The sequence below is a fragment of the Peromyscus maniculatus genome, chromosome 3, assembly GCF_049852395.1.
Source record: "Peromyscus maniculatus bairdii isolate BWxNUB_F1_BW_parent chromosome 3, HU_Pman_BW_mat_3.1, whole genome shotgun sequence".
NCBI classification, from domain to species: domain Eukaryota; kingdom Metazoa; phylum Chordata; class Mammalia; order Rodentia; family Cricetidae; genus Peromyscus; species Peromyscus maniculatus.
The window spans coordinates 56,107,874-56,132,131 of NC_134854.1; the positions used below are offsets into that span (position 1 = coordinate 56,107,874).

Sequence of the window (24,258 nt, forward strand, 5' to 3'; positions counted from 1 at the left end):
GTCCTGAGCCCAAAACATGCTCAGAGGACTTGGTATTGCAGCACCCACAGGGATAGACCTTGCTTATAGCCTTCTTGAAAAGCTCATGGCCTGGGCCTTGGCTACACATGACCTCTCCCCCTCCATCTCTGAGCAGGGACACAGTGCTTGTGTGTCCTGCAACAGACTAGCTCCTTATAGTCAATAAGCCCAGAAGACCAACTTTTGTTATGCTTCTCTTAACATTTTATAATAACCAGAAACGAAGAACATCAAAAAGGCTTCTGGAAACAGCCTTTCTCAAGGAGGCTTGGAAGACAAGGTGGTGTAACCTAGCTACTAGCAATCAAACTTGAAAGCCACCCCCTCCTTCAGCCCTCTCCTTCCCAGCCCTTCTGCTTTACAGGTCATCATCATCAAAGGTTTCCAGGCACTTGAGCAACATCATTTCATCATCGACTGCAGGATCTGGTTCCTGTGAATGAGAGGCTGAAAATTAGGATCAACCCATATCCAGGCAGATAAGAAGGTCCCAGCCTCCCGGGTGGGCTCAGCTCTCCAGTCTACCACTTTCCACCTACAGCTTCAGGTCAGGTAGGGGGCGTGGTCAGTTCCATTTAGTTCACCAGGAAGGACAGAGAAGAATGGGCTTTTGCCCCAGGTGTGGAATTTCCAGGCACCCATAAGAGAGGGAAAACCATAAAGCTTTACCTAAATACCCATCTACAGAGTCTGGTAACCTATGCCATGATGCACCCACCAATGGACCATGCAGCTGGCTTTTAAAAAAGGAATGTGATGGGGCCTTCATCTGCAGTACAGACTATTAGGAAAAGAGCCAAGGGCAAGGCCCTGTGCATAGTAGGCAGCCATTGTATTTGAAAGAACACATAAATATCCATAGACTGCCTTGGAATGATGTGTAGGAAACTGGTCATGGCAATTGCCTCTGGGGAAAAGCAGGGGATAGTGAGCAAGAACAATGGCAGGAGAGAGACGAAGATTTAACTCAATATCTTTTAATAAGTTTTGAATTTCATACCACGTAGAGGTCACCTATTATGAAAAAACACTTAAGAAAAAAAGGAAGACTGCTAAGTGTTTAGTAGTTAGTTTAGAATATAGTGTTTCACAAAGGCTTCTCTTTCTTTTCAAAGATGCCAGGCACCCTCTCAGGACTTTCTATTGTCTCTTCCCTTAAAATTAATTCCAGAGTTTTTATTTTATTTTATTTTATTTTATTTTTTTATTTTATTTTCTCTGTCAAGCAGAAAGTGACCCCTGCTATTTGGTAGCCCTGCAGATCGGGGTTGATCCTTATGGATCCTAATACTGGCCAACCATCTAACAAGAGTAGGCTATGCTCCGAAGGGTGATACCTAGATGTGGGATTCGAGCTCTGCAAATCCCCCCTTCTACCGCTGCTCTGGAGGAGCTGAGTACTGTCAGAACCATCAGAAGTTGGAGCAAGGCACCAGAGGATTCTTCACCAGAGCTTCCAGAAGCAGCCTAGCCCTGCTAAACATTTCAATTCAGACTTCTGGCCACCAGAACTATGGCGTGAATCTGACTGTTTCAAGTCACTGTTTAGAGAATGCAGTGGGATGCCCACAGAGCTTCATTCACACCCTCTCATGAAGGTGACAGGGCCAGCAGAGAGCTGGAGGTGCCACTTGGCAGAGAATGAAATTTCCCTTTGCACACCGGTCTACCCCCAAGTCTTCCTGCACCACCACTTTCAAAACACGGACTTCTAAGGTCCCATCCTTATTAAGCTGAACAAGGACCGTGAGGTACCAGGAATCTGAATGGCTAATGGAACCCCAGGGTGATCCCTGGGAGGGGTCAAGTTCAAGCACTCTGCCTAGTGTGGACTCCTAATTTCTGTTCTTTGTTTCTGCCATGGAGGTTAAATCTGTTTTTAAACTCTTGGCAAAATACACTAGCTACATCCAACAGAGTGGGGTGGCTGCTATGGGACAGGCATGTAAGGGTTGGTGGGAAACAGAGTGGACTTCAGGGACAGCTACTGACCCTGTGGGGTTGAAAGTGGCGTGAGCAGGGAGAAGTGAGGAACCGGCGAGAAACAGGCCAAAGTACGCACAGCTCTGTGTATGGAAACTGTGCCCTCATCACAAGTGTTTGCCAGCGCCATATTACTGTTCTAAACAGACAGCTCTATCTTGTGTCATGGCTGTGCGTGAATTATGTCACCATCAGCTCTAATGTCAGCTTTCAGGAGAGAAGTTAGCCTTCAAAAGATCTCCAATACTACCACAGTCACAGAAGACTACAATAGCTTACACAGTACTTATGTGACTGCTAGGAGCCAGCCCCTGGGAATGGGCCCTGCTTCAAAGGCCTCCTGTGCAGATCTGTGTTGTGGAATATTAGTTGAAGATGTGTTACATTTGTTTCTGTGGTAGAACATTTGGTGATGCAAAGATGTGTTGCATTCTTTTATGTTACATTTGTTTAACTCTATGAAACTGTGTTGTTTTGCCTGTCTAATACACCTGATTGGTCTAATAAAAAGCTGAATGGCCAATATTGAGGCATGAGAAAGGATAGGCAGGGCTGGCAGGCAGAGAGAATAAATAGGAGGAGAAATCTGGGAAGAGAAGATCAAGGAGTCAGAGAAGGAGGAGGACATCAGGACTCCAGCCACCTAGCTACACAGCAAGCCACAGAGTAAGAAGTAAAGAAAGGTATATAAAATAAAGAAAGGTAAAAGCCAAGAAGCAAAAGGTAGATGGGATAATTTAAGAAAAACTGGCTAGAAATAAGCCAAGCTAAGGCCAGGAATTCATAAGTAAGAATAAGCCTCTGTGTGATTATTTGGGAGCTGGGCGGTGGGCCCCCAAAGAGCAAAGAGTAAAATAAAAAAACTACAGATCTGTCCTGGAGGACATCCCTCTGCCTCTTCCTTCAGTTCCCTGGTATCCTCCACTGCACAGGAGACACTGGACTGAAGCAGAACAACCCTGGAGCAAAACCGAGAGCCTGAAAGCCCCTGAGGTGCTTGGGGTCAGGGTGGGCTAGAGTGCCCTCCCTGCTAAAAGACCTCTTTTTTTTCTGTCTTAAAGGTGTTGTGCAGGGGTCCTGCTGTCCCCCCTCTACCTTACCTGGTTCAGTGGAGTGTTAACACAGCAGAGGCCTTTAAAAAAATCAATGATCTGGATGTAGAGCTGAAATTTCTCCTCTGGATTTTCTGGGTTGTAGTTGGCAAACACAGAGCTGACAGCAGAAGAAATAGAAACCATTTAGAATCCCAACCTTTCATCCGTGCCCTGAAAACTGGCTCAATGTGCAAACTTTAAGCACCCAGTTGAATTCTCGAGTAGCCTAGGAGGGCTGTTCCTGGAAAGTGTGTACCACCTCACTGGAATGCCGTGTCTGGCAGGCCTGAAAGTGTGTACCACCTCACTGGAATGCCGTGTCTGGCAGGCCCGGAAAGTGTGTACCACCTCACTGGAATGCCATGTCTGGCAGGCCCGGAAAGTGACTGTGGCAAGCCTGCTGTGTGTCTTAACAGTGTTCTAAGCTGTGACCTACTGAGTGAAGGGCTGAGAGCCCTTCTTGCTCTCAGTCAGTCTCCTGCAGCAGAGCTCATGGTTCTGGGTCCATCTGAGGCAACTCAGGTTGTTCATAGTGTGAGTTCAGCCAGGAAGCGGTCCCCATTCAGTATTTTCCCCATGGTACTCAGCTTTGAGCAAATAGTAGTTCTACTTAGTGGGCTCCTTCCTCTCTATCTTCAGGGGCAGCCCTGTGCAGCTGGTGCCTTGTAGTATAGAGGCTGTGAGTATCATAGGACAGACCTGCCTCACTTCTTCCTGGAAGGGTGTTCCAGTTAGCCCAGGAATCCTTTTCAATGGAAGGCAGGAAAAGACATTTTGATAGGTATGTTTTTGTTTGTTTGGTTTGTTTGGTTTGTCTTTTCAGTGGAATGAGGACTTCCTAACACCACCGGCAACTTTGTGACAAAGTTGTTTTTACAACCTAAACCCAGTGCAGAAGTAGGAATGTCAGGTTCTAGCCATTTGCTACAAAACTTGCCTCCACACATAGGTGGTTTAGAAAAGCTCACATTTCATAGCTTCCTCGAAATCCCCAAGCTTGGTGAGACCTGGGGGAGGGGGTGGAACAGAGGAACTAAGGTGGGTGTCCAGGCAGCCTAAAGTTCTGCTTGAAGCCACCCAGGCCATGGCTTCCAGGACTCCTCGAAGCCCAGGCTGCCACTGGGAAGACCGTTCACTCTGATCATAGGGATGTGGCTGACCCTTAGTCCCATGGCAAAAATCTTACATGCCAGTGTGGTGGTATTCTAATTGTACTAAAATGTGATTTTGATTGTATGTTAATAAATAAAGTTGCCCGGGGGTCAGAGCTATTAGAGCCATAGACAGAGTGTGGTGGTGATGATGCATGCCTTTAACCCCATATTTCTCTGTGTGTTCAGGGATACAGCCAGCATTGGAGACATATGCCTTTAAGACCTGGGGGGCTGTACATACAGACAGTGACGAGGCAGTCACGTGTTTGGGTTTACCACCAATGAGAAGGCAGAATGACTATGAAACGACTTAAACACAGGGAAATAGCTCTCTTTCGGGAAGCTAAGACCACTGCAGGAGGAAAGGTGAGATTTTAGCTCTGAGCTCTGATCTCTTGGCTTTTTCTTTTACATTGGTTCTGTGTTTCTTATTTAATAAGACGGTTGGTTACATCAACATCTGGCGCCCAACGTGACAAGAATCCATTAAAAAACACTTGGCTTGGCGGCAGGTCCGCTTTCCCGCAAGGGCGGCAGACCGGGCGGTTGGCTTCCTAGCCCGGGTCTAGGTCTGCTTGGCCTCAGGCCGGACTAACTGTGAGCTGCTTACTTAAAGCCTGCTTGCTTAAAGCCAGTGCTACAAACAACTCAGACCTGCCCTGGCGAACAGGCCCATGCCTGTAAAGCCAACACACGTGGTCGGAGCTTAAGGAAGCCAGAGCCAAGCCTTGACTCAGCTCAAGAGGGAACACGTCGATGGATTTAAGCTTTAGCCGGCTACGCTTTCTCGTGCGTGTTCTCTCTCTCTCTCTCTCTCTCTCTCTCTCTCTCTCTCTCTCTCTCTCTCTGGATTTATACCTCGGACACTAGGTGGCTGTTTTGAAAATCCTCTCGGATTTCTACTGTTCTATGCAGATTTGGTAAGTCATAACATATCAGATATTTTAAAGGAAACTATTTAAAAGAGAATTTTTTTTCCACATTAAAAAAAATGGGTTTTATGTGTACATTGGAAGAAAATTGGGTTTTGTTCGAAATTTTGGGCAGTCTGACAATGGAACAACTATATGAGAGGTTTAGTATTGTTGGAATTATGCAGTTTATCATTATGCTTATCCTCCTTTTGCAGTTTAAAAACATAGTCAATTTAAGTGCCAGGATGACAGCTTTAGAAAAACTTGTTAAACCTGTAAAAATTCAGACAGAAGAAATTAACAGTGAAGTTGTTTCAAGTCTGGATCATAAGGTTACAGAAAGAAAGCCTGTTTTCACACAGTCACCCTTAATTTATCCTGTAACCGTACAGCAGAAGCCTGGTCAAATGGCTACACAAAATATTTGGGCTCAAATTGAAATGTTGGATTTAAAAAGGTTTAAGGAGGCAATAGTATCTTATGGCATGCATTCCCCATATGTAAAGCAAATGTTAAACTCTTGGTCAACATATAATAGGATAGTATCACAGGACTGGCAGGACCTTGCACAAGCTCTTCTGGAACCCAGCCAGAGACTTCAGTTTCTAACATGGTTTAAGGATGAGGCTAAAAACATAGAAAAACAATGGAGGGATAAAGGAATACAAGTTTGCCAGGATCAGCTTATTGGAGAAGGCCAATATGCTTCAGTACAAACACAATGTTTATATGATGTCCAAACCCTAATTTTATGTCGAACGGCAGCCTTGAATGCATGGGACAGAGTTGAGGAACCAGGAAAAAAATCTGAGTCATTTACAAAGGTTATGCAAGGCCCAAAAGAATCTTTTACAGATTTTTCACAAAGACTGGCTTCAGCAGTAAAGAGAATGGTCTGGGATTCAGAAGCTAGTAAGGCAATAATTGAATCTTTGGCCTTTGAGAATGCGAATGCAGCATGCAAAAGAATAATCAGGCCGTTAAGGGCATGATCTGCACTTTTGGAAGACTGGATTAGAGACACAGTCAATGTTGAGGCTGATGAGCATGATGATATGTGGGTAGGAGAAGCAATTTCAAAAGGTTTGAGGAATGTTAGATGTTTTGGATGTGGAAAGCAAGGACATTTGAAAAGGGACTGTAAACAGGTCATTCCTAGAAACAATGTTTCTTCAAGGAACAATGGCAACAGAATGCCCCTTCCTTCTGGAGTATGCAGAAGGTGTGGTAAGGGAAAACACTGGACCAACGAATGTAGATCAACAAAGGACAGACAGGGTAATCCTTTGCCTCAGTCTTCGGGAAACTCCCAGAGGGGCCTCGCGCAGGCCCCCATTGCAAATCCAGTTCAAACCTTTCCTGCAGCCATAGAGGAAATCCCTGCTCTGAGCGATTAAATAACCAAATGCCCATTGGAATAAATCATACTGGTCAGAATGATGAAACAGAGAGAATAGAAAATTCAGGAGGAAACATAAAGAAAATTTTTTGGCAAACTGCTATTAATGAACAAAGACCAAAATTAACGATAAAAATAAATGGTGTTTTGTTGTCTGGTCTGGTAGACACAGGTGCGGACATTACCATAATTGCACCAGAATTTTGGCATCCAACTTGGCCTCTTCAGGAGGTAAACGTTCAACTGTTAGGAATTGGGACATTATCTCAGGTGAAACAGAGTGCAAGATGGCTCGAATGTATAGGTCCAGAAGGACAGAGAGGAAAATTAAAACCATATGTGGCTAACATAACTATGAACCTGTGGGGTCGAGACTTGTTGCAACAATGGAATACTCAGATTAACATCCCTCCAATCTCAGAAACAAATCATAAACTAGCACATGTTACTGAGAGAAATATTAGAATATATTATTCTAATGAGTGGTCACCAGCCATCCATATTATACAAGAACAGGGCACAACAACTGATGATCTTCCAAAGACACCAACAGCTCTACCTTTAAAATGGTTAACAGACAAGCCTGTATGGGTCCAGCAATGGCCTTTAACAACAGAGAAACTCCAAGCTTTACAAGAGCTGGTAGAAGAACAGTTAAATGCTCAGCATATTGAAGAATCAACCAGCCCTTGGAATTCTCCTGTATTTGTTATTAAAAAGAAATCTGGGCCGGGCGGTGGTGGCGCACGCCTTTAATCCCAGCACTCGGGAGGCAGAGCCAGGCGGATCTCTGTGAGTTCGAGGCCAGCCTGGGCTACCAAGTGAGCTCCAGGAAAGGCGCAAAGCTACACAGAGAAACCCTGTCTCGAAAAACCAAAAAAAAAAAAAAAAAAAAAGAAATCTGGTAAATGGAGAATGGTAACAGACCTTAGAGCAATTAACAAAGTAATTCAGCCAATGGGCTCTCTACAATCTGGGATGCCTTTGCCTACTCTGTTACCAAAAGGATGGCCTCTCATAGTTATTGATTTAAAAGACTGTTTCTTTTCAATACCCTTACAAGAAAAAGACAAAGAAAGATTTGCTTTCACAGTGCCTACTTATAATAATTCTCAACCGGTTAAAAGATTTCAATGGAGGGTCCTCCCACAGGGAAAGTTGAATAGCCCAACTCTGTGCCAATATTTTGTACAACAGCCATTGGAAGTGATACGTAAAAAATTTCCTAAATCTATAATCTATCATTATATGGATGATATTTTACTAGCTGACTCAAATGCAGATACTTTAGAAAGAATGTTTGAAGAAGTAAAGAAAATTTTGCCTTGCTGGGGATTACAAATTGCTCCTGAAAAGATACAAAGAGGAGATTCTATTAATTATTTAGGATATAAAATAGAGTTACAAAAGATTAGACCCCAAAAGGTGCAAATTAGGAGAGATAGACTACAGACTCTTAATGACTTTCAAAGATTATTTGGAGATATTTCTCATCTACGAACTATTGTTGGGGTAAAAAATGATGAACTGACTAATTTGTTCAAAACCTTAGAAGGTGACAAGGACTTAAATAGTCCAAGAGAATTATCACCTGAAGCTGAGAAGGAATTGGCCTTGGTAGAAAAGAAAGTACATGAAGGGCACGTGGATTGTATTGATCCAAAGCTGGATTGCATTTTGGTTATTTTACCTTCTAGGCGTTCTCCTACTGGAATATTAATGCAGAGGGAAGATATTATATTGGAATGGATATTTTTACCAAATATACCAAATAAAAAATTAAAAACTTATGTGGAAAAAAATCTCTGACTTGATTTGGAAAGGAAAATTGAGACTTCGTCAATTAGCAGGAATAGACCCAGCAGAAATTGTCGTACCATTAACTAAGGAGGACATTGAAAAATTATGGACAGAAAGTGAAACTTGGCAAAGAGCTTGCAGTAATTTTTTGGGAGAAATTAACAGCAAATATCCTAAAAGCAATAGAATTGATCTTATAAAGAGAGCTGATTGGATCTTGCCTCGAATTGTATGGCAAAAACCCATATCTGGAGTTCGTACATTTTATACAGATGCCAACAAAGAAGGAAAGGCAGGTTACAAATCAGAAAATTTAAGTAAAGTGGTTCAAAGTCCATATAATTCAGTTCAAAAATCAGAATTGTATGCTATTCTGTTGGTATTAATGGATTTTTCAGAACCTCTCAACATAGTAACTGACTCTCAGTATGCTGAAAGAGTGGTGTTACATATTGAGACTGCAGAATTTATCCCTGATGCTTCAGAATTAACTTCACTATTTATTCAATTACAAGATACAATCAGGAAAAGGAATCACCCTTTATATATAACTCACATTCGATCCCATACTGGTCTGCCAGGCCCTCTAGCACAAGGCAATGATTAGATTGATAAATTATTGATAGGAAATGTGCTGGAGGCCTCAGAATTTCATAAAAAAACATCATGTCAATAGTAAAGGTTTAAAAAAGGATTTCTCCATAACCTGGCAACAACCCAAAGAAATAGTAAAGAAATGTCCTACTTGTTCCTTCTACAATCAAACGCCATTACCAGCAGGATGTAACCCAAAGGGTACTCAGAGGAATGAAATCTGGCAGATGGACGTGTTTCACTTTGCAGAATTTGGAAATCTGAAATATGTACACCACACCATCGATACTTATTCAGGATTTAAATGGGCAACTGCTTTGAGTTCTGAAAAAGCTGATTCTGTAATCACTCATTTGCTAGAAGTTATGGCCATCATGGGTATACCTGCACAAATCAAAACTGACAATGCTCCATCATATGTCTCTGTTAAAATGAAACAGTTTTTTGCTTATTACAATATAAAGCATATTACAGGCATACCACATAATCCTACAGGTCAAGCAGTTATAGAAAGATCAAACAGAACTCTAAAGGATATGCTAAATAAACAGAAAGGGGTAACAAAAACCCCCAGAAACAGACTGCATAATGCTCTTCTAACTTTGAATTTTCTCATTGCCAATGAGAAAGGAACAACAGCTGCAGAGAGACATTGGATAATAGAAAAAAACTACAGAATTAAATCAGCCCATATACTTTAAGGATGTGCTGACCTCAGAATGAAAACCAATATATGTGTTACACTGGGAACGAGGTTTTGCTTTTGTTTCTACAGGAGAAGATAAGCTGTGGGTACCATCAAAATTGATAAAGGTTCAATTTGAACAAGAGAAACCTCTTAATTAGAGGAGGTGATAGTTCATCAACCAGCATGAACATCCAATTTAAACTAACTTGTACCAGTAACACATGCCTTTTCATTTAATCAGATAATAATTTGCCAAAAAAGGAACATCCCCAAAATTAGTCTTGGGGAAAGGTTTTTGTTTTTGTCTTTTAGGAGAATGAAGGTTAAGGAATCTGAAGAACACTGGACAAATGAGACAATTGAAGAAAAGGGACAAATCATCTATCCCAAGAAACAGAGTGAAATGGCGTATGGGTATATATTATCTAAAAAATTTTATGTCTTCCTAAATGTTTGTTTCTGCTTTTCTCTAAAGATTTAACACTATTGGTCTTCTAATAGTCCCAGTTCAATTAAAATTTAAAGCTGACTTTGGAGTTGGAGAATGGCTCTCTCCTTCTTTAAACTCAAGCATGTTGTTAAAAGGAAAATGCAAACTCCCTGTATCATGCCAGAATAAAAGAGCCATCTTCTGCTATGGGACAGGACAAAAACCAAATTAATTAAGGGACTATTCTATTACTAATCTCAACTCTTTGATTCTATTCTGATTCTTTAAACTTTTCTTAAAGTATGAATTTTATATCAAAATTTATAAGATTAACATATATAGATATATATACATTTTAAACTTTGTTAAGATATGAATGGTCATATAGAGTACTAACTAATTCTAAAAAAAAAAGGCTTCAATTAGCTGAATATATATGTCTTTGTGTTCAAGTCTCTTATTAGTTTTCTGCAGGAAATCACGGCCAGGCCTAACATCAACTGAAGTCTCCAGAAAGAAGATGGGGCCCCACAACAACAATATCATTAAGCTGACAAACATCATCCACAGATCAGCTTTGAACTACAAGGTGCTCAGAGCAATTTTGAGATGACTAGCTGAGATGATCCAGTCTCAAAGACTACTTAAATAAGGACTTGAGATAAACCCTGAACTTTTTGGCATTACACACAGACTGGATAATGAAGGATATAGTTACCTTTCCAAGAATTTGACAATTAACCTAAAATTTTTCTTTCAGGATAAAGAAAACTTCGCCCATACCCAGCAGGAAACAATTTTAAGAATACGACGCCCACATTCCCAAAGAGGTGGTGTGGGGCGGGTGGTTTTTTGGTCTTTTTAATGGGTTTTGGATCTGGGATAATTTTCAGTGTTTAGGGGGGTTGGTTACAAGTTGTTGTCAAGGGTTAGGGAAAAGGCTAAGCAAAGGAGATTAGATTTAAGGTTCTTGTTAGAAAGAAAGAAAGAAAGAAAGAAAGAAAGAAAGAAAGAAAGAAAGAAAGAAAGAAAGAAAGAAAGAAAGAAAGAAAGAAAGAAAGAAAAGAAAAAGACAATTACTAGTTTTAAATACTTTACATTGGATTGGATTGTTTTGTATACAAATTTGAAACTGATATTGTTAGAAAATGCTATATGTATATTTCTAATTGTATTTATACCATTCATTTAACAACGTAATGCAATTTTCTGATCCTTGAATGTTATTATTACCAACTATTAGGATATAAAGAAATGAAAGTAGTAGTTAGACATTACAATAGAACTTGTAGTCATATCAGATATGTTTTAAAAATTGGCCGGGCGGTGGTGGCGCACGCCTTTAATCCCAGCACTCAGGAGGCAGAGGCAGGCAGATCTCTGTGAGTTTGAGGCCAGCCTGGGCTACCAAGTGAGTTCCAGGAAAGGCGCAAAGCTACACAAGAGAAACCCTGTCTCGGGGAAAAAAAAAATTGAGCAGAGATGTTTTAGACAGGTCATCTTCAAACCCTTCAGAGATCTACAGAATATGGCATTTAAAATGTTTTAATAACTTAGAAAATTTTTCTTTTTTGAGACATGTCGGCTCCTGGCAGTACCAATCTACTTCAGAGAAAATATGGGCATTGAAGAAATTGCATATGGAGTCAACTTTCATTGTGGCAAAAGTTAGCCACTGGACAACAAAGTATCCTCGAATCAACAGGACAAAATGGACAGACAGAACACGAAACAAGGGACTACTGATTCTTGCCAAAACAAGTGTGGTTATGGTTTTATCAAAAGGCATCTTCTGAGGCCAGGCCAATATGGCCCCATCCCTGAAGTGGCCTTCGCAATCCGGAAAAGGTACAGTGCCCTTTTCTTCGAAGGCAGCTGAACAGGCAGAGGGCCAATGGCTTCTGTTGTGCAATGGAACAGCAGCTGAAAGCTCATGCCTCTCGAAAGTAGACTGGCATTTAATAGAGGGATGTGGAGAAGAAGTGGATGCTGAGATGAAGCCATATATACACAGCCAAGAAGAATGGACAGCTGAATTCAAAAACTGTCAACAATTTCCAGAATTTAAAATCCTGAATCATGACAGGACACTAGTGGAATTCAGGTGTTTCTGGTATATGGACTGCTCTCACCCAATGTGAGGTTGAACTGTTGACCTTGTGTACATCCTACTTCACAAATGAGTCTGTCAGATACACTAAGCCTATAGGCTGAAGATGATGCCCCAACACTGCGGAGAAACCTCAGGTGACTGCCCAGGCAGCTGGCTGTTTCTGTCAACTCACAAATTTTTGCTTGCATGCACTTCCTGTTTTTATTTTTGTTAGCTAATATTATTTCCTTCTTGGGTCTCTGAGGGAGTTGAAGATTAGTTAGTTATGGTTGAAGATTAGTTAGTTATAGTTGAAAATTAATTAGGATAGAAAGTGCATTAGATACATCTTGGATTTACCAAAATAGGATAGATAATGGAATTATTTTCTCTGATTTGTCAAATACCTGTTTAGGTATTTATTACTTGTATATAGTTATTGTACTTTTGTATATAGTTTTTCTTATGTTAGTTATAACCTTTTGCTTTTTTTCTTTTTATTAAAATAGAAAAGGGGAAATGTGGTGGTATTCTAATTGTACTGAAATGTGATTTTGATTGTATGTTAATAAATAAAGTTGCCCGGGGGTCAGAGCTATTAGAGCCATAGACAGAGTGTGGTGGTGATGGCGCACGCCTTTAACCCCATAGATCTCTGTGTGTTCAGGGATACAGCCAGCATTGGAGACATATGCCTTTAAGACCTGGGGGGCTGTATATTCAGACAGTGACGAGGCAGTCACGTGTTTGGGTTTACCACCAATGAGAAGGCAGAATGACTATGAAACGACTTACACACAGGGAAATAGCTCTCTTTCGGGAAGCTGGGACACCGCAGGAGGAAGGGTGAGATTTTAGCTCTGAGCTCTGATCTCTCAGCTTTCTCTTTTACATTGGTTCTGTGTTTCTTATTTAATAAGACGGTTGGTTACATCAACATGCCAGGCATATTTTTAGCCATGACACCAGTCAAGACCACAGCCTCTCAAATGGCAGCTGCAGAGCTTCCATTCTGGACTGTCTCACTTTGGGGAAAAAAAGTCTCCACAAGCTGCTCCTTGCTTTAAATCTTTCCAGCTCCCATTTCACATCTTCTCACCGTGGTGCAGACATCCTTTCCTCTGCTCCTCCTTCCTCTGTTTCCACCAGCGCCCCCTCTTTGTACAACTTAGAGATCCCTTCAAAAGCTTATTCCTAAGTTGGCCCAGGTTCTCTGTGCCACTGCCTGCCTCATAGGCCACAGGTCAGCATTTTCCCTCAGACTTATATTCTGATACCTAACCTGCAGAATGATGGGAGGGGATCAGGACTCTTATAAAAGAGGACCTGCAGAGATCGGTTTACACAGAGAAGGTGGTATCTACAGGGAACTGGCCTCCTCCAGACTTTGTCTCTGCCTTGACCTAGAAGTTCAGCCTCCAGAACCTTGAGCAATAACTGTCAATTGTTTCTAAGGTATGTTGTGCAAGGATGGACCAGTAGTAGGGTTGTGACTGCCCAGAGCAGGCACAAGCTGAACCAAGACACATGGGGAAAGCAGGCAAGTAAGATGCACGCTCTCAGAACCCGGAGCAGATAACTGGCGGTGTGTCAGCCTCGGGCCAGGGAGGATGAGTTTTCTCCTCTGGTGGTTATGTGTCTATCTGTGGGATGCAGAAGAGTAGCAGCGCACATCTCAGGAATGAGGCAGGCATGCACCCTCCCAACCCCCCACACTCAATACAGTCTCACACCTATATGCACACTCACAGAACTTCACATATGCACACCACACACTCACCCAGATGTACTCTCACACCCACACATACCTTCCTATATCACCTTCCTCACCTGATGTTAGGCATATGCTGAGACTCACTCTTGTCCAGGAAACTGGCCACATCGAAAGCATCTTCAAAGAGGACCTGGAAGAAAGCAAGCACACCATCGCCTGTGTCAGAACTGTCGCTGCCGTCCACTGCATGCCTGGGGCTGCTGGGCCAAGAGCAGCACACAGGCTCTTTCTTAGCGACCTGCACATCAGAAACACACGCGTGTCACACCTCGCCCCAAACTCAGTGTTTTTCTGCTCAGTGGTCTTCTCAGGGAGTGACTGAGGGAGGAGAAAGAGCTGCTGGCTGTTACCCTCTCCCTTCTAAAAATGGCAGCAACTCAGACATGAGAGGCATTGGCCAAAACCAAGCCTCAATTTACAGCCAGGAAAGGCCCACCCAAACCATTCAAACCTCCCCAGATCTATTCAAGTCTACAGCACATAACCCCGATCTCATCCGGGGTAGCTGAGTACAAGGGAAGGCTGTGGGATGACAAGACTTCCAAGGCAAGACCAGCAGGTACTTCTCTCAAACTCTCTCTTATAAAACAAGTCACAACTGCTACAGTCCAACATCCCGTTCACTCCAAAACTCTTAATATCTGATCTTGGGCTTTAAAGGCTGGAGAGCTGGCCCAGTGGCTAATAGCACACAAGGCTCTTGCAAAGGACCCAAGTTCGGTTCCTGGAACCTACACTAGACAGTTCACAACATCCTCTAAGTCCAGCTCCAGGGGATCTGATGCTTTTTCAACTCTGTAGACACCTGTACTCGTGTGTGCGCATGCACACACACACACACACACACACACACACACACACACACACACTTTCATAATTAAAAATAAAATAGTAAAATTCTCCCTCCTTCCTCCTCCCCTCCCCTCTAATGTGAAGACATATCCAGAAGGACCTAGCCAGAGGTCAGCACAGGAAGTGTGGCTTTCTCAGCCCCCAGAACCATGAGTCAACAATTTTGTTTGTTGTTAATTTCCCAATGCCAACAGTGCAGCTGTAGAATTACATATGCATGTATGTACATATGTGTGCATTATGTATGTATGTATGTATTATGTATGTATGTAAGACTCGAATACTTTGACGGTATTAAAGATTGTGTGCTTCATAAAAAAACTTCATGAACATCGTGGGAGTTCTGAACCAGGAAGAGGTGAACTAAGAATCACTGAGTAACTATCCTGCAGAGACACTGCTGACACACTGACCTATTTCTCTGTCGGCATTCCTTCACTGTGCTATAAGATAAAAACTGCAATGATTAATAATATGGGAATGCACTTCCAGCTTAGAATCTTATTGTTTACAAGTTTTTGGTCCTGCTTCTTCTGAATTTGGATTCAAGCAGAGTGTTAAGTGTTCAAACAAATATGATTTAGACTTCCGATTGGGAGACTTAGCGAATAAAAACACAGGGTGCCGAGGTCAATTTGAATCACAGATTAGAAGACTTAATACTTAACTGGCGTAAGAAGGCGCCAAACACTGCAGGAGAAATGCTTGAACTAAGGGTGTGACTGGACCTGCTTCCTCTTCTCTGACACCCACTCACACTGGCACCACCCTGAGGGGACCAGAGGGGTTCGCTGGCCCTGATTGGGTGGGCGCTGGCGGGTGTGCCAGGGGCTCTCACTCCTACCCAGCATACGCCATTCTTTCCCAGAGGGCGAGCATCTGCTCGACAGTCTTCCCCAATTTGCCCCCGGAACACACGCCTCTGAGACTTCGGCCATCCAGCTAGTTTTCTGGACACGTTTGGTGTCTTCCCTCACATCCCTGTTGTCACTTCAGAGACAATGGAAAGGGGCCATGGAAGGGCCTGTGCTCCTGTGTCTATCAACTCTGTGTTCCTTCCCACAGATAGAGCGCCCCCAGCTAACCGCAAGTAATTAGTCCACACATGGCAGGCCGCTCACTGTCCTCACATACACAAAGCCCTCCCGTGAGTCACCCACGGAGGGGCATTAAGAAAGCCGAGGCAAAGGACGGCTCCCGCCCCCAGGTCTAATCACCTCTTCTGGGGTGGATTCCAGTGAGCAGCTGGCCCCTTGGCTGTCTACCCCGCTGTCCTTCACGCTGCCCTCCACACAGGCCAGTTCCAGACAGGCCTCTGTGAGGTCCGAGAAGCTGCTGTTCTGCTGCTCCCACACCTGCAGGAGACAGGCCTTCTTCTCCTCGGAGAGGGTCTGCCACAGGTGGGAGATGGCCGCGGAGACGATGGGGAGCGTCACTTCCTGGGGGGAGATGATGCCGTTCATGGTCAGGAGATCCATCGTCTGCTTGTAAAAGTTGAGGTACCTGGAACAGAAGAGGTGTGTCCCTCAGACCTGGAGCCGGCTCCTTATGATCAGGCCACAGCTCATGGCTACCATTCCTTGGTTTACTGACAGCATAGTTTTGTCTTTGCCTTCCCCGGGCCCCAGGAATGCAGAAGTCATCTTGAGGGCCACGGAGGACACAGATTTATGTCTCTCCTATTTCTTCTGCTCCTAAAGCACTCTGCCTGTGGAAAGCATGGCTGTGTTAACTCCCCTCACTATGGAACATTCTGAGGCCATGAAGTAGCTGGTCTGCTACACTCCTTCAGTTTTGGGCTTGAAAGACTCAGCTATGGAGTGAACCTCCCTGTCTCCAGTTCACGCCTCTGGAAGCCAACATGGCTGCTGGAGGGACTTAATTCTGTGGAGGAGGTGTTTGAGTAAGCCAGTCACTATCTCTCTATAAGTGCGGATGTGGCCTGGTTCTCTGCCTCCAGAAGTAGACTTCAGAGGTGTGTATGTGGTAGAAGGAGGGGTGGACACTAGGAATTACCATCAGCAACCCTCTTTCCCTAGGGACCTCCAAGAAACACCCATTCTCAATAAGAACAGTGGATCTGCTACACGCATGTAACTTCAACAGTGTTTGCAAAGCCCCTGAGCTGGTCTCCATCGGGGACATGGAGATCCAGCAGTTCGGTGACTTGGGACCTGGTCTGAACCACGCATGCTTGGAGGCCACCGCACAGGCCAGTCGGAGTATCTGCCCCCCTCCCCCGCAGAATCTCCCTGTGGGAGTAAACCACTCCACCGCATTGTACGCACCGTTCAAATTCCAGGAGATCTGGCAACAGACTGTCAGAGGACTGTGAGAGATCCACTTTTTTCTCCTCTTCCTCCTCTTCCTCCTCTTCCTGTTTCCCCTCCTCCTCTCTCTCTTCATCATGCCCTCCTTCCTCAGCATCCTTCCCAAGAGCCTCAGTGAGGCACCACGGCGGGGAAACGTTCTGAGGAAACCCGTTCAGGAGTATGCTGGGGGAGAGTCAGAATCAAGAGAGTGCTAGGCACACACTGTCAGTGAACACGACACAGAAATTCGTGACACAGCTGTACTAACTGTATAGAGAATTGTCAAGTAGCCCTTGGGAATACAAGATGGGGGTGCATCATTTGAAATTAGTCAATTTACCATATCCACAGGCTACAGAGGAAAACCCAGGAGCTTATCTCCTTCCTCTGTGAGCAGGAACATGACAAAGCCTGTATGGAGGGAGATTGGAGGGGATTTTTTTCTTCTTGACATGTTTTTAAGGTCTTCACAAGGTATAACTTGATTTTTAATAAATTTTTCCACTAGGCTATAATATATCTAATATTTAATATTATATTGTTAATGTAATTAATATTAAATATTAAATTAGCCAATAATATATATTTAATAATTATTTCCCATAGGGTATAATATACATTCATTGTTTAAGAATCTGGAAAACAGGACTGGAGCGACGGCTCAGTGGTTAAGAGCACTGGCTGCTCTTCCAAAGGACCCAGGTTCCAGTCTCAGCACCCACATGGCTGCTCATAACCATCTGTCTGTAACTCCAGTCCTGGGGATCGAGGCCCCAGTCTCCAGGTACACTGCAGGCACATGACGCACAGACATACAGGCAGGCAACACACCCATACACATAAAATAAGAACAAAACAAAAAAATTCAGGTATTTGACTTAAAAATAAAATAAAATTTTGGAAACCAGAGCAAGAAGTATAGAGAAGAAAATAAAAGTTCTAAGTGTCCACACCAAAAACAAACAAACACGAACCGTGAGCAACAATGCCCCTTCAAGCAGCAGATTTGGGTAGGCTGTAACAGCACGTAGTTTGTAGCCCTCTCTGGGATGCGTAAACACGGCTTGCACTCTGGGTCTCCTCAGAGGCCAACCTGGACATCCATCATGCCACTGGAGCCATCTCCAACGGTATGCCATGGGGCCCCTGGAGATAACAGGGGCCTGCTGGTTGCCCCTCAAGTCTAAGATGTAGTCAGAGCCCCTCTGGAGCCTGTGGGTTCCGTGCATGGGAAAGGGAATCACATCATATTTTGACAGCCATGCAGAGCGGAGACGATTCCTACCCAGCGTGCATGAAAGGCACAGGCAATGAGAATCTTAATGGAAAACTCGACTTCTGTGAGGGTTTGGATGTGAAGTCCCCTCCCACTGCTCCCCAAAGTCTCATGTGTTAAGGCTTGGTCTCTGTTGGTGACACTATTTTGGGAGTCCTGGAAACAAAAGATTGTAGGGGCTAGCTAGAGGCAGCAGGCCACTGGGGTGGGGCTATGGAGGGGGGTCTCATCCCTGGGCCCTTCTTATCCCTCTCTTTGCTCCCTGTCTTCTGCGAGGTGGACAGCCCTCCCCTTCCACACATTCCTGCTGCCATGATGTCCTGTTCAAGCTCGTGAGGCCAAGCAACCGTGGACTGAACTCTCTGCAGCTGAGCAAAAGAAACGCTTCCTCCTTGGAGATGTCATCTCCGGTATCTGAGTCCCAGTGACGAGAAAAATAACCACCAATGGGACAAGGACAGTCCTCAAGCCAGCCTCTGCTCAAGTCTGACCGGGACACCAGCGGTGACTCTTCCACGCCTGTAACACCCATCTTGCCCTTAAGACACCGTGGCTGCTCTGGCTCTGAGAAGTCTGATTTGGCTTGTATTTCCATGCGACTTGAAAAGGCCAGGATTGGTGTTTTCCTATAAATAAAGCTATTAGTTGATATATATCAACTAATATATATATATTATCACACACACACCAAGGTACATGGGTAAACTCCATGATCTCATTTCTCTAAAGTAGTGTGGAAAACTAAAAATACCAGATGGGAGGATAGCCCTCAGAGTTAACATGACTTTTCTTTGAGAGGTGAGATGATAGTGTTTCATGCTTTTCTGTAATTTTCTGATTTCGGTCATAAGCGTAGATCATTTAGGAAGAATATCCAAGCCATGTTATTAATATAAAGGAGAACAGAGTTCCCCCCAGAATGAGCAGCCCTGATGGCCTTGCTTACTGTAGGCTGCTGTACCTCAGCATTGAAGGCTTCCAGAGAAAGACAAGAGGCTCCCTCCTCCTGGTGCCTGCCAGGCCTTACCTGTCATCCTCAGAGTACATTCTGGCATATTCTTCCTTGACCTCCTCTAAGCTGCTAGCATTCCCATCCTCCAAGTTGAAGGATCCTATCAGGGAGGAGAGGGCAAGAGTCATAAAGAGAAAAACCAGACCCTTTGGGTCTCTCCTGCCTGTCTGGTTCAGGGAGCCTATGAGGGGGCACAGAAAACCTGACTCTCCCTGGTGTAGAGAGTGCAGAGTCCATTTCCCACCTCTCCTCCAAGACATAAGGGGAGATCTCAGGTCAAGTACTGGGTTACTTCCTCGCTGGTCTCTAAGGCTGAGGTCAGGTGCCTCCAGCAGTGTCCCGTGAGGGAACTCATCAAACCCACACAGCCTGGGGACCCGTGCTGTCAGGCTGTAAGTTCCCAGGGATGGGCAAGTTATGGCCCAAGCACGGTGCCTGATACATTTGCTCCTAACATGAATCTGCCAATGTTGTGTAACCCAGTCTCTGCCTTCAGTGGGAACCTGAGCCCGCCTTCTCCGGGGAGGGGTCTCTTGCCTTTGAGCTTCAGCAGATTATCCAGGGTTTCTTCCAGTTCCTGAATATGAATCTTCGTCTTATTCAGTACCTGCCACTGAGGACAGAGACATTGTTGAAAAGACAGCCTCTCCCTGCAGAGACTATTTTCTTTTATGGACCCTTCTCAGTCTGCGATACTGATACTGACATTCTGGTCCAGAGCCAGTGGCCTGTCTTGGCTCAGCGGTACCTCAGCCCTCCCCTTGCATTCTTTTCTTCTCTTTGTTGGAGGCCGGGTCTCATGTAGCCCAGTGTGAACTCAAGCACATGTGTATCCAAGGACGACCTAAAACTTGTGATTCTTCCAGAATGCTGAATTTACAAGTGTGCACCACCAAGCCTGGTTTATAGTACTGGGGATGGTACATGCTAGGTAGACTCTCTACCACCTGAGACACACATCTCCTTACATTCCTGCTGCACCAGGGGAGCCAGACACATTGGTATTTTTTCTAGAGTACTTTTTTCATTTCTATTTTTAATATATAATTTATTTTTATTTTATGTTCATTGGTGTTTTGCCTGCATGGAGGTCTGTGTGAGAATGTCAGAAGCCCTGGAATTGGAGTTACAGACAGTTGTGAGCTGCTGTGTGGGTGCTGGGACTTGAACCTGGGTCCTCTAGAAGAGCAGCTAGTGCTCTTAACTGCTGAGCCATCTCTCCAGCCCCCTCATTTCTATTTTTTAAACATTTATTTTTATGATGGGGGTGTGCCACAATGCCCATGTAGAGGCAACAGGACAACTTTCAGGGGTCCTTCCCTCAGTCTACCATGTGGATTCTGGGAATCGAACTCAGGTCACTAGGCTGGATGGCAAGCACCTTTACCTGCTGGGCCATCTCTCTTGCCCTTTAAATTGCTTTCAGTAGACCCACTTTCTTAGGACTGAAATGTCTCCCACTCACCCCACCACCACAAAGAAAAAGATATGCTGAGGTCCCTACCTCTGGCAGCTGTGATAGTGACTCTACCTACCTATCTATCTATCTATCTATCTATCTATCTATCTATCTATCTATCTATCTATCTATCTATCTATCTATCAATCTATCTATCTATTTACCTATCTATCTATCTACCTATCTATCTACCCACCCACCCACCCATCCATCCATCCATCCATCCACCCATCTATGTATGTATGTATGTATGTATGTATGTATGTATGTATCTATCTATCTATCTATCTATCTATCTATCTATCTATCTGGGGGATAGGGTAGCCATGTTAAAATGGAACCCTTTGGGCTGGTCCCCAATTCAATATGAGTGATGTCCTTATGGAAAGGAGAAGTGTGGACAGAGACAGAACAGCGCGACACAGAGAGAAGATGACAGGAAGGCGGGGTGACACAGACGTGTGGCTGGAGTGGCGCCACTACAAGTCAAGGAACGACAGGAATTGTTGGAAGATGCCAGAACCTCGTGGAGGCACAAAGGCTTCCCCTGAGGCTGCCAGAGGGAGGGGCAGCCTGGCCTTGGACTCCCAGCCTCCAGAAGCCCGCCAATTCACTGCTGTGTTAGGCACCCCCACCCCGTGTTTGCTGTCTCTCTGTGGCAGCCTTGGAGAACTATGAGGACCTCGTCACGCATCACTCTCACGGAGCGACTTTCTTCATGCAGAAGCCCAAATTGTCCCTCAAGTAACCAAGAAAGAAACCCAGTGGACAGCTGGGTCCCCAAGCACTGTGGCCGTGCCATGCAACGCAGACAATTAAATTTTCAGGGCCTCAGTCTCCTGGTCTGTAAAATGGGAATGATGTGAGCAGAGATGTGGGGAATAAATAACTCAATTTGCTGGGAAACAATAGTATGAACGTCTGACGGCAACGCTCATCATTTCCTGTGAGTCTTGGAAGGCCCATCGAGACCTGTGAGGAAGCCATTAGTCTTCCCTTGTTTAACAGACGTGGTAACCGAAGGCCAGAAGTGACTGGCCTCCCACTCACTGAGACTACTCAAGAGCCATGCTCTTACCTGCTAAAGCAGGAAGTCTAAATTTTGGGGGTGCACATGGTTTGTCTCCAAATTTAGCTGCATGTCTTACACTGTCGGGCTTACAGCAAGGCCCTGGCTGCCCGTTTCTGTCTGTCTGTCCTGCTAGTCTGTGAACACTTCTGCACTAGTCTCTGAAGGGACTCTAGGTTCCTACGGCCTTCAGTGGATGAGAGCAGAGCTCCGGCCTGGGGAAAGGTCTGCCTCCCGCACCTGCATCCTGAGTTGCCGAACTTGGCTTTCCTCCACAACTCACCGGAACCCCACCCTTCTCCACGGACAGGTGGGGGTCTCTGTGGGATTCCTGCAGCTGATAACAGTACAGGTGCCAGTCAGAGCTTTATACAGAATGGTCAGGTGCCGCCTTTTAAAATTTCCAGAGGCCTGGACCTGCTCAGGAGCTTTTCTGTGTCGTCCTACCCCGACCCCAAATGAGAATCCTCTGGGAAGTCTATGAACAGAAGACCTTAAAAGTTCATGGCTGCTGCTCTGCTGAAGGTACCATCCCTGGAAGGAAGCCCACTAGCTGGGAAGAGACACCAGACGACAAAGAGTTCAGAGAGGGAGACGTGGAAAGAGCATCAGGGCTTGGAGTGCGAACACAGCTTCTTTTTGGCCTTGTCTTCTACTACAGGAGATCAAGTCTCCCCCCCCTTCTGTTAAGAGGGTGAGGAAAAGCCGGGCGGTGGTGGCACACGCCTTTAATCCCAGCACTCGGGAGGCAGAGGCAGGCGGATCTCTGTGAGTTCGAGGCCAGCCTGGGCTACCAAGTGAGTTCCAGGAAAGGTGCAAAGCTACACAGAGAAACCCTGTCTCGAAAAACCAAAAAAAAAAAAAAAAGAGAGAGAGTGAGGAAATACAGGACTCTCCGCTGTGGCCTCCTGTAATGCTCCCACTGTTATGAACTTGATTTCTTCTAACCCCATCTACCGGGCCTTTCTTCAGTTTCTGCCAGCTGATTAACTAATGTATTGTTCAACAGCAGCTAAAAGGATGGCTGAGAAGAAGAAGAAGAAGAGCTGGGTGGTGCACGCCTCTCATCCTAGCCCTGGGGAGGCAAAGGCAGGAGGGTGTGACTTCAAGGCTGGCCTGTTCTCTGGAAAGTTCCAGGCCAGCCTGAGCTCCATGGAGACTGCCTCAAACATCAGCATCAGTTTTTTTAAAAAAAAAAAAAAAGAGAGAGAGTAGGGAAAGATCAGTGGGCACCTGGAGAGCCCTAAGGCCTGGGGGAACAAACCGGTTAATACATACAACCCACAATGTGTGCAGATACACTGAGCATGCACATGAATGCAATGTGCGGTATAGCACATGCATGTGTGTGCACTTCTGGTGTTGTCCATGTGTGTGTGCGTGTGCGCGTGCGTGTGTGCGTGCGTGCGTGCGTGCGTGTGTGTGTGTGTGTGTGTGTGTGTGTGTGTGTGTGTGTGTAGATAGATGTACAGGGTCCTGGAGTGTCTGTCGGAGGCTGGCTGTTGCCCACAAACAGGACACACAAAGTCACCAAGTGACCACATATTTCCCTCAGACCCATAATTTCCCCTCTTAGGTCGGGCTGCTCTGCAGCTGGGGGAGACGCATGGCTTTGACAGTCTGCCCGTGGGCAGCAGGGCTGGCCACTCCAGGCCAGCTCTTTCCTCACTCTGCAATCCCATGTGGAGAAACGCTTCCTGCAGCCCTCGGCCCCCGTACCTTCGAAGCTGTGAGGTCAGACTGGGAGTAGACTGTCTTCCTCAGGTTGTTGAAGAGCCCGGCCAGGGTGGCTCGGTGGCGGGCCTGGGACAGGCGTCTGCGGGCCACCCGAGGCTCAAGTTGCTGCAGCTGTACCTCTGGCTGCGGTGACCCTTCAGCACTGGATTGGTTGCCTTCTCCAGGGGTGGCCATTATAATCTACAACACAATATACCCCTTTTATCACTGCATGTTAAAGACACAACATTGAGGAAGACACACAGACAGACAGACAGACAGGCAGAATGAAGGCAGTTCCTGAGGTGGTGAATATAGCCAACAAGGCACACAGCAAACCCCAGGTGGACCCCAGATCTCCTTCTGAAGCTTGATTCCTAAGATCACAAACCACTTACGGCGGACTTTCAGTTGAGGGGCACTGGGGCTCGCCCCTGCAAGATGCTAGCACATTACAGGGACTCAGAGACATGCATTTCTGCAGCCAAGATCACACCTGAACCTCGAGAGCTTGACCTTCACAGGATGCTCAAAGCCGGACAAGCTTGGGTTCCACACTGTGTGATCTTTCTAACCTTAAGAACAGCCTTTCTTTGGTATAGGGAGTGATTACAAATGG

At 45.1% G+C, this 24,258-nt stretch overlaps 1 protein-coding gene across 1 annotated transcript; it reads right to left on the reverse strand.

Moving 5' to 3' along the window:
* Positions 1-202: 202 nt before the first annotated feature.
* Positions 203-23,837, reverse strand: Stra8 (stimulated by retinoic acid 8). The gene is made up of 8 exons (XM_016008654.3): positions 23,643-23,837; positions 19,933-20,008; positions 19,411-19,495; positions 17,084-17,290; positions 16,013-16,298; positions 14,000-14,073; positions 3,105-3,216; positions 203-454 (listed from the first exon to the last, which is right to left on the reverse strand). The coding sequence occupies exons 1-8, from the start codon at positions 23,832-23,834 to the stop codon at positions 380-382; spliced, it is 1,107 nt and encodes a 368-aa protein (XP_015864140.2). The 5' UTR covers positions 23,835-23,837; the 3' UTR covers positions 203-379.
* Between the last annotated feature and the right edge of the window lie 421 nt (positions 23,838-24,258).

Coding starts and splice junctions, on each gene's coding strand:
- Stra8 (XM_016008654.3), bottom strand. CDS start 23,834: ATGGCCACCCCTGGAGAAGGCAACCAATCCAGTGCTGAAGGGTCACCG. Junction 16,299..17,083: donor GATCTCCTGGAATTTGAACG/GTGCGTACAATG, acceptor CTTCTGTTCCAG/GTACCTCAACTTTTACAAGC. Junction 455..3,104: donor TTAACACTCCACTGAACCAG/GTAAGGTAGAGG, acceptor TCTCATTCACAG/GAACCAGATCCTGCAGTCGA.